At 45.1% G+C, this 13,256-nt stretch overlaps 1 protein-coding gene across 1 annotated transcript in view; it reads left to right on the top strand.

The window, feature by feature from the left end:
• LOC105815111 (tetratricopeptide repeat protein GNN-like) overlaps positions 1-13,256 on the top strand; it is a 64,051-nt gene that overhangs the window by 20,008 nt on the left and 30,787 nt on the right. Inside the window, 4 exon segments of the mRNA XM_012650247.1 lie at positions 3-120; positions 2,489-2,728; positions 7,636-7,834; positions 8,704-8,894. Of these exon segments, the coding sequence (XP_012505701.1) occupies positions 3-120; positions 2,489-2,728; positions 7,636-7,834; positions 8,704-8,894 (748 nt within the window).

Genomic DNA, 13,256 nt, shown 5'->3' with positions numbered 1-13,256 from the left:
ACTTGGAAGTGGTCTCTATTCAGGAGCTCTGGGAATTGATCCTGAAACGCTGGATTGAAGACTATAGTTGGACTCTTAAACCAAAAAAGGAAAATTCTGGAACTGTGTCTTCGGGGGAAGGTAGGTCTTGGCCAGTGTTGACAGCTTGGTGGGAGTCTACAAGGAGAAGGATGTGTGGTAGACTCCCACCCCAGGGGAGGAGGCACTAGGGATAGAGTTGTCGAAGAAAATACAGGATGCCCAGTTAAATTTGAATTTCAGATAAATAACAAATTGTCTTTTAGTAGAATTATGTCCTAGTTATTGTATGGGACACACTTATACTAAAAATTATTTGAATTGCAGATAAACATCAAATAATTCTCAGTATAAGTATATCTCAAATATTGCATAGGACATATTCATACTAAACATTAATTAGTTGTTTATCTGAAATTCAAACTTAACTGGGTGTCCTGTATTTTAATTTGCTAAATTTGACAACTCTACATAGAAAGCTGTGTTGACTGAAGAACTGTGTTAGACACAAATGTCAGTTCACATTTTTCAGGAATCTAAGAAATGGACCTTTATTATTTTTATAACTCAATTTCATCTCTCTTTTGACTTTACAGTGCTACCGATGGCAGAAACCTAATTCAGTCAATTCAGGTTAATTCTGTCAACTCAGGAGTTTTTTAGTCAAGTGGGGATTTGTGTCTTTCCCATGTCTCCCTTGGGTTGCACTTAGATCCGAAGGCCTGAGTGTGGGTATCCTTGATTGTCATCTGTCCCTGCTGTCTTCTGCCAAGATGACATAGTCCCAGATGGTCCATAGATATTTATTTTATTTTTTATTATTCTTTTTTATTTTTTGTAGAGATGGGGTCTTGCTGTGTTGCTCAGGCTGGTCTTGAACTCCAGGCCTCAAGCAATCCTCCCGCCTCAGCCTCTCAAAGTGCTGGGATTATAGTCCATACCTGGCCGGTCCATGGATATTGATGTCTCTCCATTTTTGGCTTCCTCTAGGATACCCAAGTTCCTATTTGTTCTCGGGTTGCACGATCTTTGCTGCCACCTGCTGACTCAGTTTCTCATCCTACCTGAGGGGGCCCCTCTCCTCAGCCAACTTCTGTGCTTTTCTTGAGTCTTGTTCTCTTCTCTAACTCTCCTGTACCATTCTCAATTCAGCAAAATCTCCTTTCCTCCTGGGTGGGGAAAAAAAGTCCTCTTTAGACCATCCTGTAATTGTATGAGTCAGTTGTTTGTGGTAAAAGATTTATCCCATGAGTTGGTCAGGAATTTATTTTATGACATTCAGCAATCAGGCTTTTGAGAGTCAAAGTTTGTTCTCTCAAGCCATTGTCTCTGCTCTGAGCCTCAAATGTCTATTTTGAAACTTGAGTTTTTCTTTCTTTGTTTCTGCTGTAACAGTCTTCTCTTACAGGCAGTGGATTGGAATGGGGCAGGGATGGGGAAATGGGGGTGAGGAGAGGGAAGTGGAGAATCCCTGGAAGGAAAGCCACGTGGATTTATACTACAACATGCTTTCCTGCCCCATTTTTCACTCTAGAGTTTGCATTTATGTAAAGAAAACTGACTTCAAAATTAGTGTGCTCTCCCCCACCTTCAAGGAGTTGGAAACAAGGTCCTGTGTCCCTGGAAGAGTCACTCAGGCAAAGTGGCCCATGGCTGTGCTACTCTCCACCTCCAGGACTGTGCAGGAAAAGCCCAGGTCTCCTTTCCCCAGACACTGCTCCACCCCCAGTACTGCCCAGCCACCCCACTGGGGCCCAGGCACAGGAAGAGCTTGGTTAAGCTGAAATCAACCTCAGGGGATGCGTATACAGCTGGGGCAGGACAGCTCTGCCTATGCTTAAAGATAGTAGGTAATTTGGGCTCGTCCTCCAATCCTAGCACAGGATATAAATTTAGAATGGTAGACTGTGTTGTCGTTTCCCTAATGGTCGGAAGGATCTTTTTATAGTTGGTTAATCATGGAGCCAGCGGGAAACCCAGCTGTGATAGGAAATCTAAGGGGGGTCAGGTGAGTAACGAAGAGCTGGCTCAAGTGCCAGCCTGCCACACATCACAGAAGAACAATCCCACACAAAACCACTGCTACCTAAGTGCAAATTAGGTATTTGAAAACCTCAGTAAAGACTACGCAGCAGAAATGTTCAGTGTAATAATCGGCAAGCTTGCCAGGGTGCAGCCATAGCTCTGCATGTATTCGTTGTGACAATATGGATGGTAACTTATGGCTAACAGTGTGGACTGTGGAGCTAGGCTGTCTGGGTTCAAATCCCAGTTCTGTGTTTACTGCAGTGTGACCGTAGGTAAGTTATTTAACTTCTCCATGCTCCACTTTCCTCATTTGTAAGACAGGGGCAGTTACAGTGTTTACCTATAAACACTGAAAGAAATAAATTGTTTAATCATATAAAACATTCAGAATGATATCTGGCTCATGTTAGCTATTATTTTTGTCACCATCATGTCTATGCAGGGCTGGATGGCTGGGTGGCCAACGCTCTGTGCTTATTGTGTATCTCGCACTGCGGGTTGGCCGAGGATGAGCTACTCCAGCTTTTGGACATGCTGGGCTACAGGAATCATTACAAAGTGACCGCACTGCACTGGGCTGCCTTCCGCAACGCCACCAAACAGTGGGTCCAGGAGAAGCCCAATGGGCTCCTGTACTTCCAGCACCAGTCCCTACGAAACGCTGTGGAGCACAAGCTCCTTGGTAAGCAAAGCTTGACGCTGCGAGCACACCTGCCCGTTAGGGGCGGGGAGGAGTCACGTACAAGGGAAAGCTCATAGCTGGGATTTTTCACGTAGGAGTAAATCCATAAACACGTATGGAAATGGTTATATGTTAGGACTTGTATTTGACTATGAGTAACTGAGACCCGACTTCAGTGACTGAACTCCCCAGGGTTTATTCTCTCCTATAACAGACTTCTGGGCTGCTCTGTTGGCCCCACAAAGTCACCTGGGACCCAGCTCCTTCTGTGTCCCTGATTGCCTACACTGGCTTGCATTCTCGAGGGCACCCCATGCTTATGGCTGCTGGAGCTCCAGCCATCACATTTCAGGCCACAGGAAGGAAGAAGAGCTTAGCAATTCCGTTTAAGGAACTTTCCCAGAAGTTTCACAGCACCATTTCTACTTATGTCTCTTTGACCCAGAGCCTCATTACTTGGCCACAGCTAGGTGCAAGGGAAGCTGGGAATAGAGGTTTCAGCTATGTACACTGCTACCCTGAACCAAGGTGGGATTCTGTCGCTAACAAAGAAGAGTGACAGAACTTCCCCAAGTGGATACTGGGTAGGAGTGAGAGATCTCTACCCGAATTCTGAAATCAAATTCTTATCCCTTTCTGACAAGGACTGCAGGTCTGCATCCTAGAGACCTTGGAAATCACAAACACGAGACCTAGAAGCAGAGCACTCCGTGACAATTACACAGAGCACTTCAGGTCTAAGGACTCGGAACATCTTTAAGTAGCCTCTGGCAAGAGTCCAAGCTCTGTGCAAATTTCCCGTTAAATTTACTATGTTCTCTTCTACTTTCATTTTTAAAAGGATAAATCCTTTTTACTGTTTCTCTCCTACATTGTAATCATTCCCACTCTCTCTTAAGTTATGCGATGTGGAGGAGAGAGCGGGCCTAGGAGTGGGGATGCTCTTAGATTTAATGTAGGTTCTTCTGTTCACTTGCTGTATGATGGTTTGCAACGCATTCAATTTCTCCATTTCCTGCTAAAGGGTCATGGTGCGGCTGTTAAAATTGTGGGTACACATTGCATCCCTTCGCTGAGCTGTGAGCCCAAAAAAAAGCACTGTTGACAATATTTGCTATTGCCAGGAAAAAAGAGTTGTATGCTGCAGAATGAGGCTGTGAGTACTAGTCTTTGCTAGAGGAATCAGGAATTGTAATAGCAATAGCTCACCTCCATGTGCCCTGGGCATGAGAAGGCCATCCCACAAGGATGAACAAGGTCTAAAAACCAGGGCTACAGTACTTGAGTCCATTATAATTTTTTTTTCTGTAGAGGGCTATTTTTTGACTCTTTTGTCCAAATGTCATACCAGTCAATCACTCTGAGGCAAGCTGGTCTCTCTTAGTGACATCGATCTGCATGCTTCTTGCCTTTGAAGTGTCTAGTATTATATTCAATTTGTAACCGAGATTACGCCTACTAAAAATTGGCTGACCTAGAAAGATCATGGGTCTTTCCCTTTTTCTTACTTAGATTGAGGATTGTTTCATCTTATATTCTTTCTGTGTCTACTGGTCATGATAGCCACATTTTTTTTTCAGTGCTTTCACTGTGCCATATAAATTATAAATATAAATATAAATATAAATTATTTCTCTTATTTCTCGTGCAACCAGAGCATCCTCAGACTAGGGTAGGTCATTTCCCACCAGCCCCTTGGAACATCCTCACCTGCTCCAGGTGTTCCTGGGAGTCCCCGGCAGTGTCATATGTGCTCACCCATCTGTTTGTTGGCTTTAGTTACCAGAAAGTCTCTTCTGGTTTCTTATTACAAACAAGGATGCCTCCCAACTGCCCTGTTGGTGTTGTTTGCTGAGAGAAAACCAGACTTCACGCCAAGGGTCCCTTCCTCTCCTTTGGTCCCAAAGCAGCCAGACCTCAAGATGCTGGTTCCATCAGAAGTGGGGGAAAGCATCTCCTGGGAGATCTGAGCACCACTGCATTCCCTTTTCCCCCAAACCCCACCCTTTGCAGGCTCTCAGGGAGCCCTTTCCATTTCTTCTTGTAACCCTATACCCCATAAAACCTCCCCCCAAATCCAGTGAAGCCCCTTTTTTTTCCATCTCTGTTGAGTGGAAGGAGTCAATATAGCATGATGATTAAAAGTGGGATCCTGATGCCAGACTGGGGTGAGCCCTGGCTTTCCCTCTTGCTAGGTGGTGACTTTGGCCACATTATTTACCACTCTGTGTCCCAGATCCCTCATTTATAAAATAAAATGTACCAACCTCATAGCATTGTTACTTGTGAGCATCAATGAAGTAACTCCTATAAAGCACTTAGAACAGTGCCTGACCCATAGTAAAGTCTCAAGAAATGTTAGCCACTATCGACATCCTCTTCATTTTCCTCACTTTCTTCTCTGGGGCCTCCTACCCATCACCTTTCCCAGGATGGCCCATGCAAATCAACTGGTGATGTTGAATTCTGTCGGCCTAAGGATTATTCTGTTCATCAGACACCCTCAGGCAGGTCTGCGTTCCCTGGGACCCACTCCAATTTCACTCAATAGATGTTTGCTGAATGAATGCACAGCTATTTCTGGCTGCTGGCTTTTTGGGCCTGCCATTTCTCGAGGCCTCCATCTCTATTGCTTTGAGAGTCCGTACCCAACTTCAGCCTCTAACATCTGCCTGCAATAGAATCAGGAGCTGGTGGGCTGAGCACAGGAGAAGAGGCACAAGCCACCTGCATATGACGTCTTGGTCATGGAACGGGAGTGGCCTCATTTTGCCCTGTCTTCAGCTCACTCTCAGGTCTGCATGCTGTTTGGCAAACAGAGTCTACCTTCCCTCCTCCCAGAAATCACCACGGAATCTGCTAGAAATGATTTATTGTTAAGAGTGATGGCTTTGGAGTCTGACAGAACTGTGTCACACTGCTAAGGTGTGATCTTGTGCAAGATGCTTACCTCCCTAAGACTCAGTTTCTCACCTGCAAAATAGGGATAATATTATAGCAACTTGCCTCAAGAGTATTAAAAATGCTAGTTCATGTAAGATATAGCATGTGGCACTATGATAAGCACTTGCGGTGGCCCTTTGAGCCCAGTGCCTCCTTCACCATGAGAAACACTTCCTGGCCCCCTTGTCGGGTGGGGCCCTGTGACTAAGCGGCCACTGGAAACGTTCAGGATGACAGCTGCTCTGTGAGTCCTGCATTCAGGAGGCCTGGATTGGAGTCCCCGGTCTCCAATCCTGTGGTGGACATAATCAACCTTTGCTCTTTTAGGGCACTGGGATTTTGGGGTTGTTTGTCAGTGCAGCATAATTTAGCCCACCACGTGTCACAACAACACTGCAGGAGCATCAGCCATTAAGTCTGTCAATGAGAACCGTGCTGCACTGTGTGTGCAAAGATGATGCTGGGGTCAAACCATTCCTCACACATCTCATGTGTACTTGGAGGAGCACTGGAGTTAGAGCGGAAGGTTTGAATGCTGCTTCTCCAGTTACTGGTCACATGCTGACGGGGGTAAGTCACCTGGTCTCTCTGATTTTAAGTAGCTAAGTAGCTTCGTTGGTCATATGGGGATTCATATCCATATCCTCTTCATGAGCTTATTTTGTAAAAAGACAAAATTAAGTGCAATATTTTCTGTGAGTTTTTTTTTTTTTTTTGGAGACTGGATCTCGCTCTGTCACCCAGTGGCACAATCATAGCTCACTGCAATTCAAACTCCTGGGCTCAAGCGATCCTCCTGCGTCAGCCTCCCAAGTGGCTGGGACTATCGGTGTGTGCCACCATACCTGGATAATTTTTCTATTTTTTGTAGAGATGGGGTCTTGCTCTTGCTCAGGCTGGTCTTGAACTCCTGACCTCAAGCGATCCTCCTGTCTCGGCCTCCCAAAGTGCTAGGATTACAGGCGTGAGCCACCATGCCCAGCCTATGAAAATGTTTCATACACTTTAACACTTCAAATCTTGGACTCAGGGTAATATTTGCCCCAGTTCTTTTTCTCCCCCATTCTGCACCCCACTTTCCCAATTTACTACCCACAAGCATACCTTTGCCACACACAGTGGAGGAGGAGTTTTCTTTTTCTTCCATGAGTCTCGTGAGCACTGCGCTTGCTGCCTGGGCATATCTGCACGCTTTAGACCAGATAGCTCAGAGTCTGTCCAAATGGGCGGGTGACCTGGAAATCATTTCAGTGGAAATGCACACTGGGCTTCCCTTTTATTACAGTTCTTATGAAGAGCTGGGCTTGGGGCGCCATCTAGCTGTGTGCTCCATTCATCTTGCAGAATATTTTAAAATATTTCTATTAATAGTTTAGTTTTCAAGGATAGATGTCACCAGGTTTTAATGAAACAAAACCCTTCTGTCTTTGAGAAGCTTATGTCTGGGTAGCATGATCTGTTGGAACCATTTCTCTTTGGAAATGAAGATACGGTAATTCCGGCTCCAACATCAGATTTGCCATTTGTTTGCTCAGCTACCCCTTGGCCTGTATGAGATCCAGGCCATGGATTAACTTCTCCAAAACGTACACCCTCAAATATTTGAAAGTGCTTGTTTAAGCAGCAACCATAGTGTATATTTAAAATAGAATTTTGGAGCATCTCAGGTTGCTAAAAAAGAAAAAAAATGAAAACAGAAAAATAGGTTACAGCTATTTCCTTGGGGGAGGGGGAGGACTCAGCATGAAAAATCAATTTGGTTACAAACTCCTCAAATTCTAGATCAGTGATCATAACTATAGCTATTTCTTTGGTAAATTCAGACTGATGTATACGATACATTTTTTCCAGCAACCTTGACTTTTATTTCATTAATGATGGCCACAGAGCAGTCACATTTTTGCTATAGCATTTTCATATACTAAAAAGCCAGATGCATTAAACTGTGATTGATTTTTAAATAGGTGTAGACACTCCGGTCAGAGAAAGCAGTCCATATGCATTTCAGAACCCAGCGAATCACAAGAAAACACATTTTCACCAAATCTTGATGAGATACTTCCAGTGGCAAACCACTTTCTGGAGAGTGTATCAAGAATTGCCGTGGCATATGAAAATGAGCGGGTGCTGGAGGGGGTTGTGCAGCTTTCTCTCAAGCCCTAGGTAAGTCTCACCATTTTTCTATCATTGTATTTAGGCAGATTTAGCTTTTCCTTTTGTCAGTGCTGTTTAGATACCCATGGTTTCATTGAGCAAGATGTATTCATTCATTTATTCATTCAACCACCCACTCATTCATTCGGATGGGACATCACCTTGCATCGACTCTGTGGTTGGCGGATCCCCAGGGTTGCTCCATTGGATCTGTCTGGTGCTGCAGTGTTTGTGTCCTCTTTTCACACCACGTGGATTCCTCTCAGAGTTAAGTGGCATTCTGGAGAGTTGGAAAAGGGTAAAGGATTGGCCATGTTCTCTTGCTAAACCCTTCTATCTTCTTCCCTTCCATCCCCTTCTTTTCCCTATACAACTTCTCTTCCCTCCACCCCCCCTTCCTTCCCTGCCTCTTCCTTCTTTCCCTCCTATGCATTAATTCAGCAAACATCTTCTTATGACCCACTCTGTCTCCCACACTGTGCCAGGCCCTGAGGGTGCAGAAGTGAATAGATAGAGCCCCAAAGCCCTCAGGTGCTTTCCTTCTAGTGCGGAAAGATGCAGAGCCAGAGAATTTCTATACGTGGTGGTAAATGCCTCACTAGAGCAGTGGCACAGTGAGCTATGCGGCACAGACGAGGGAGGGGCCAGCTCTGCCTGGCAGACCCGGGGAGCCTGCCCAGAGGCGGGGGCCCCTGCACAGATGAGCAGAATTGGCTTTGACTGCTGAAGAGGGAAAGGCTCATACTTATCTGGTGACCTACCAAAGTCTTGTTAGGTAAGAAGTTTATGCAATAGGCTAATGAAATGTAAATAGAAGAAGAGCTTCCTTCAAGGCATGAAGTAGTAAAATTCTGTGTATTAATACATTGTGTCACAAGTATCACAGACTTTATGTCAAGAATCCAAAGCCCAAGCTTCTGGACGAGGCTGCACCTCACTCACTACTGGAACATCTTATCGGAAGCCGGATGTGATGCTTCTGGGGCCTATTTACTCTCGGTGGCCAAGATTAAAGCAGATCGGTGCCACAAAATGAGGAAGAGATATATGCTCTCAGGTACAGTGAGTGATGACATTTCAGTGGTTCATTTTGCTGGGATGCAGAGTGGCTGAAAGTTACTATTCTCCTGTTCCTCACATAATTCTGATCAACTGAACAGACCTCTCTGATTTCTCTTCCCTACAACTGAAGCCAACAATTTATGAAGACAAGAAATTGGGACCAGTTGTTAATTTTGAAATGGCTTCTCTTTATCTGCTTGCAGTGGCTGTTTTCCAGGGCTTTCTCCTTAACCTCCTTTTCTCTTTGTGCTTTCTGCTGGCTTCAACCACAGCCCTCACACCTTCCTTCTTTATCTGTATTTCCAGCCTTGACTCCTTTTGGAACCCATTTCATGAGAGCCACTAATAGTATTCCTGCCTGATCAATAGCTTTCTGAATGACTGGTTGACATTTCAAATTCAATACGTGAAAACATAAATTATTACAGGGTATTTCTCCCAAATTTGTTCTTTCTATGTTTCCTCTGCCTACCGATGGCAGCACTTTCTCCATTGTCCCACACTGAAAATAGTACTGTTGAGGGTGGCCTCAACCGAAGTGGGGACAACCGTGCTTTGGCTTTCTGCTTACGTGACTTGGATTTGGATAGCTCTGTGGTTAATATTTCTTCTCTTCATTCTACATAAGTAGATCCCTTTGCCTACCCCTCCTTTCATCCTATATTTCTTAGTTTATTAAATAGGGTGATAACCTCTATTCGTTCTTTCAACAAATACTAACTGAGCCTCTCCCTGGGCCATGAACTGACGTACTCCCCAACTCAGCAATGACTGAGGCAGATGGAATCCCTGCCCTTGTGGGGTTTACCGTCTAGTGATCATAATAGATTTTGAGCATTTGTTATATGCCAGACTCTAAGTTAAGTACTTTATATGAATAAGTTTGTTTAATTCTCATAAAACTGCTATAATACTGGTAATATCTTGACTGAAATTAAGGAAATTGAGTCTCAGAGAGGTAAGTTTCCTGAGGTCTCCCAGAGAGGGAGGAATAGATTTGAGCTTTACCACACCTGTATCTGTTTTGGTCTTTAAACATCTTGCCTTTACCTTTATTCTTATTGCTGTGAGGATATATGCAACTTTGGAATTTGCCTGATCCAGTAATCAGGCAATACTTATAAGGATACAAGTGTGTTGGATACAGCCAGGACCCAGCTGGAGATGTGTTCATGCTTAGGATGTGGGGGAGGGGAGGCGAGAGGGAGGGGATGGTTCTGTGTGTTGTAGGAAGTTGAATGCTAACCAGAGGGAGATTAGATCTGCAAGGAGAGGTAAAAAAGTCCTTCCGGATAATGCCACACTGCTTATCATAACATGGTTGTTATGGTGATGGAAGAGGCTGGGGGCTGAGAGTTGAAACTGCTAGGAAACCATCTAATATTTCAGGTGTAAAGGTTTTCTGGATATAAATGAGCCTAGTTCAGAATGCATCCCTTTGAATTACGCGGGCAATATCCATAGGGCTCTTCTGGTGATGCTGTAAGCATGATGTTGCCTAGATAAACTTCTAAGATCTTGCTGGTCAGTCTCTGTCTTACTCTGGACCACCAAGGGCCTCTCACTGGGGAGTCCTGGCCTCCATAATTGCCTTTGACACCCCTCATGTTCAATCATGGCCAAGTCCTGTAGATTTTACTTCCATAAAGCTTCTCGCATCCATTCTCTCATCTCTACCGGGCCCTCCTTTCCTCTCTCTGGAAGAGTCTTCATAAAGTGAGGCTGTGATCCAGTCACTCTGCATATGGCAGCTGTTCACCTTTGTGCCTCCCCTCCTACCCTGGCTGGCCGATTCGGCCCATGACCATTTGGAGAGACTCTCCGAAGTTCCTCCAGGACTATGTGAGCTCACTTTTCTCTCTTGGTGGGTTGCTGAAAGTAGAAGTCACAAGGTCAAGTACTGTTACCAAAGCAATAGAAAAATATATTAGATTCATCAGAATAAGATCTAATTATATCAGGAATCCTGTATAATAGCCATAGGAATTACTACAGTGGTCTGGTTGGCTGTCTGGGCCTCCCCATTTTTTTCTACCATGGTTATGTAGCCACACATGGCCCTGAATCAATCTGCTCTCCTGGGGTGCTGCTGGAGGTCAGGCCCTTAATTGGACAACTCTTTCAAAGAATTTTGGGAGAAATCCTGTTTTACAGTGTGCAATCCCTGTAAGTTGCCTACCAGTTCATCCCTGCCCTCTTTTCTAATTAAAGAGATATGAGCAAATGCTGTCACTCCCCCAAATTCATTAAACAGTATTAACTGAGTACCTGCTTGTGCCAAACATGGTGCTAGATGCCAAGGATAGAGCAATGATAAGGCAGACATGGTTCCTGCCTTAATCTTACAGTCAAGTGTAAATGATGTACTTTGAAAAGCAATTTGGCCCAAGAGGAGTGGTTCAAAGTGGTGGCCTGGAGCTTAGAGCATGGAGATGTAACCTTGTCTGAAATCTGACACAGAGACAAAGAGAAAGAATTCCAGAAAGAGGAAAGAACATGGTTGGGGGAAAGGGAGAGTAGTGAATCTGAAGAACTCAACAAGTCCCGTGTGGGTAAGAGAGGGTGGACAGTGAAGGGGTGTCCTGAGGCTGCAGAGGCAGGAGCCCAAGGCCCTAGGTCATGCTAAAGATTCAGCCCTTATCCTGAGATCAGCGGGAAGCCATCAGGGATTCAAGCAAGATGGTAACAGGTTGATTTTAAAAGGTCACTTTGAGCGTCACGTAAACAATGAAATGGAAAAGCACAAGCATGGCTCCAAGGAGACCTGCTAGTGGTACAACCCAGGTAACAGGCAACGTTGGCTTAGAAGAGGAGGTAGAAGGTTTGCACATAGAACCCACAGGACTTGATCATCAGTTGGGTTCAGGAGACAGAGGAGTCAGGATGAATCCCAAGTTGACTTGAATGATGGGCAGATGACATTGCCATTAACCAAAACAGGAAACTCTCCTAAGGGCAGGTGGTTTGGGGGACAGAAGCCACATGGTCTTTGGAGTGGCTGTCGAAAGCCAGGAGGAGATAGTCACAGGGCTCAGAGAAAGAGAGCCGGGCCAGAGATACATCCCTGTTGGGAGGATGGGCCCAGGAGAGGGAGTGAGGTCATCAGGGAGAGGAGGAGGAGAGGTGGGCCTGGGACAGAACTCCCAGGGGTGAGCAGAGGAAGAGGATGCAGCTGGGGACAGGAAGGAAGGGTTAGAGAGCTAGGAGGAAAATCAGGACTAAGAGTTAGACATTCCCAAATTGAGGATGGCTGCCAACTAAATTAATACAATAATTAAATATCTAATACTCCACTGTGAGTTGCTTTCTTTTCTGTGCTGTGTTGAAGCCGCGAAGTTTGGCTCCCCCTAGTGGTTCCAGGAGAATAACAAGCCTAACTTCGGGGTTGACAGGAAATGATGTGCAGTTGGGGTCTTGAACTTGCTTCTCCTCGGGTGCTTCTTGTCCAGTCCGCCGGGCGCCCGGGTTTGCCTCTCCCTGTGGTGCGCATCTGAGGAAGTTGCATCTCTGATAGATGACCAGTAGACAGGGCTTTGAACCTAGAAGACAACTTCTTTATAGATTCTCTGTGGCATGATTCTCTCTCTCTCTCTCTCTCTCTCTCTCTCTCTCTCTCTGTAGAGATGGGGTCTTGCTATGTTGTTTGAGACTTGGCTGGGTATATACCCTTTAGGGGCCAAGGGAAAGCTTCCCTTTGCCCTCTGAAGGTTGACTGAAAATCACTGACAAGAGGCAGATTAATTGGAGGAAAGGCACACAAATTTCATTAATATGCACATGGGAGTCTTCAGAATGAAAACCCAGAGATACAGGGGAAATGGCCCATTTTTATGCTTAGGTTCAACAAAGCATAGACAGCCATGTAGAAATATGATTGACTGGGTAGGGAAACCCAGCAAGGCCAGTCTGTCGAGGTTCTTCTTGGCCTCTCTGAGCATGGATTTCTTCCTTCTGGGTGTGGGGCAGGACCCTCTATGGAATGACCCACATTTATTCCAAGCCTATATAACTTGGATTGCTTAGATGATCCTCCTGCCTCAGCCCTCCAAAGTGCTTGGATTATTGGCGTGAGCCACTGTGCCCAGCCAAAATTTACTTTTTTACTTCCATATTCAAAAAATATTTATGTATCAGTACTAGGTGTTGGATATATGTCAAACACAATATACGTTCTTCCTGCTCTCATGGAACTTGAAATCTATCAAAAATGTAATGTTGGCCGGGCATGGGGGCTCACGCCTGTAATCCTAGCACTCTGGGAGGCTGAGGCCGGCAGATCGTTTGAGCTCAGGAGTTCGAGACCAGCCTGAGCAAGAGCGAGACCCCATCTCTATTGAAAAAATAGAAATTGGCTGGACAACTAAAAATA

Source organism: Propithecus coquereli, unplaced genomic scaffold, assembly GCF_000956105.1.
Source record: "Propithecus coquereli isolate 6110/MARCELLA unplaced genomic scaffold, Pcoq_1.0 Scaffold316, whole genome shotgun sequence".
Classification (NCBI taxonomy): Eukaryota; Metazoa; Chordata; class Mammalia; order Primates; family Indriidae; genus Propithecus; species Propithecus coquereli.
The sequence above is the reverse complement of the archived record's forward strand: the minus strand, read 5'-3'. Positions and strand labels throughout refer to the sequence as shown.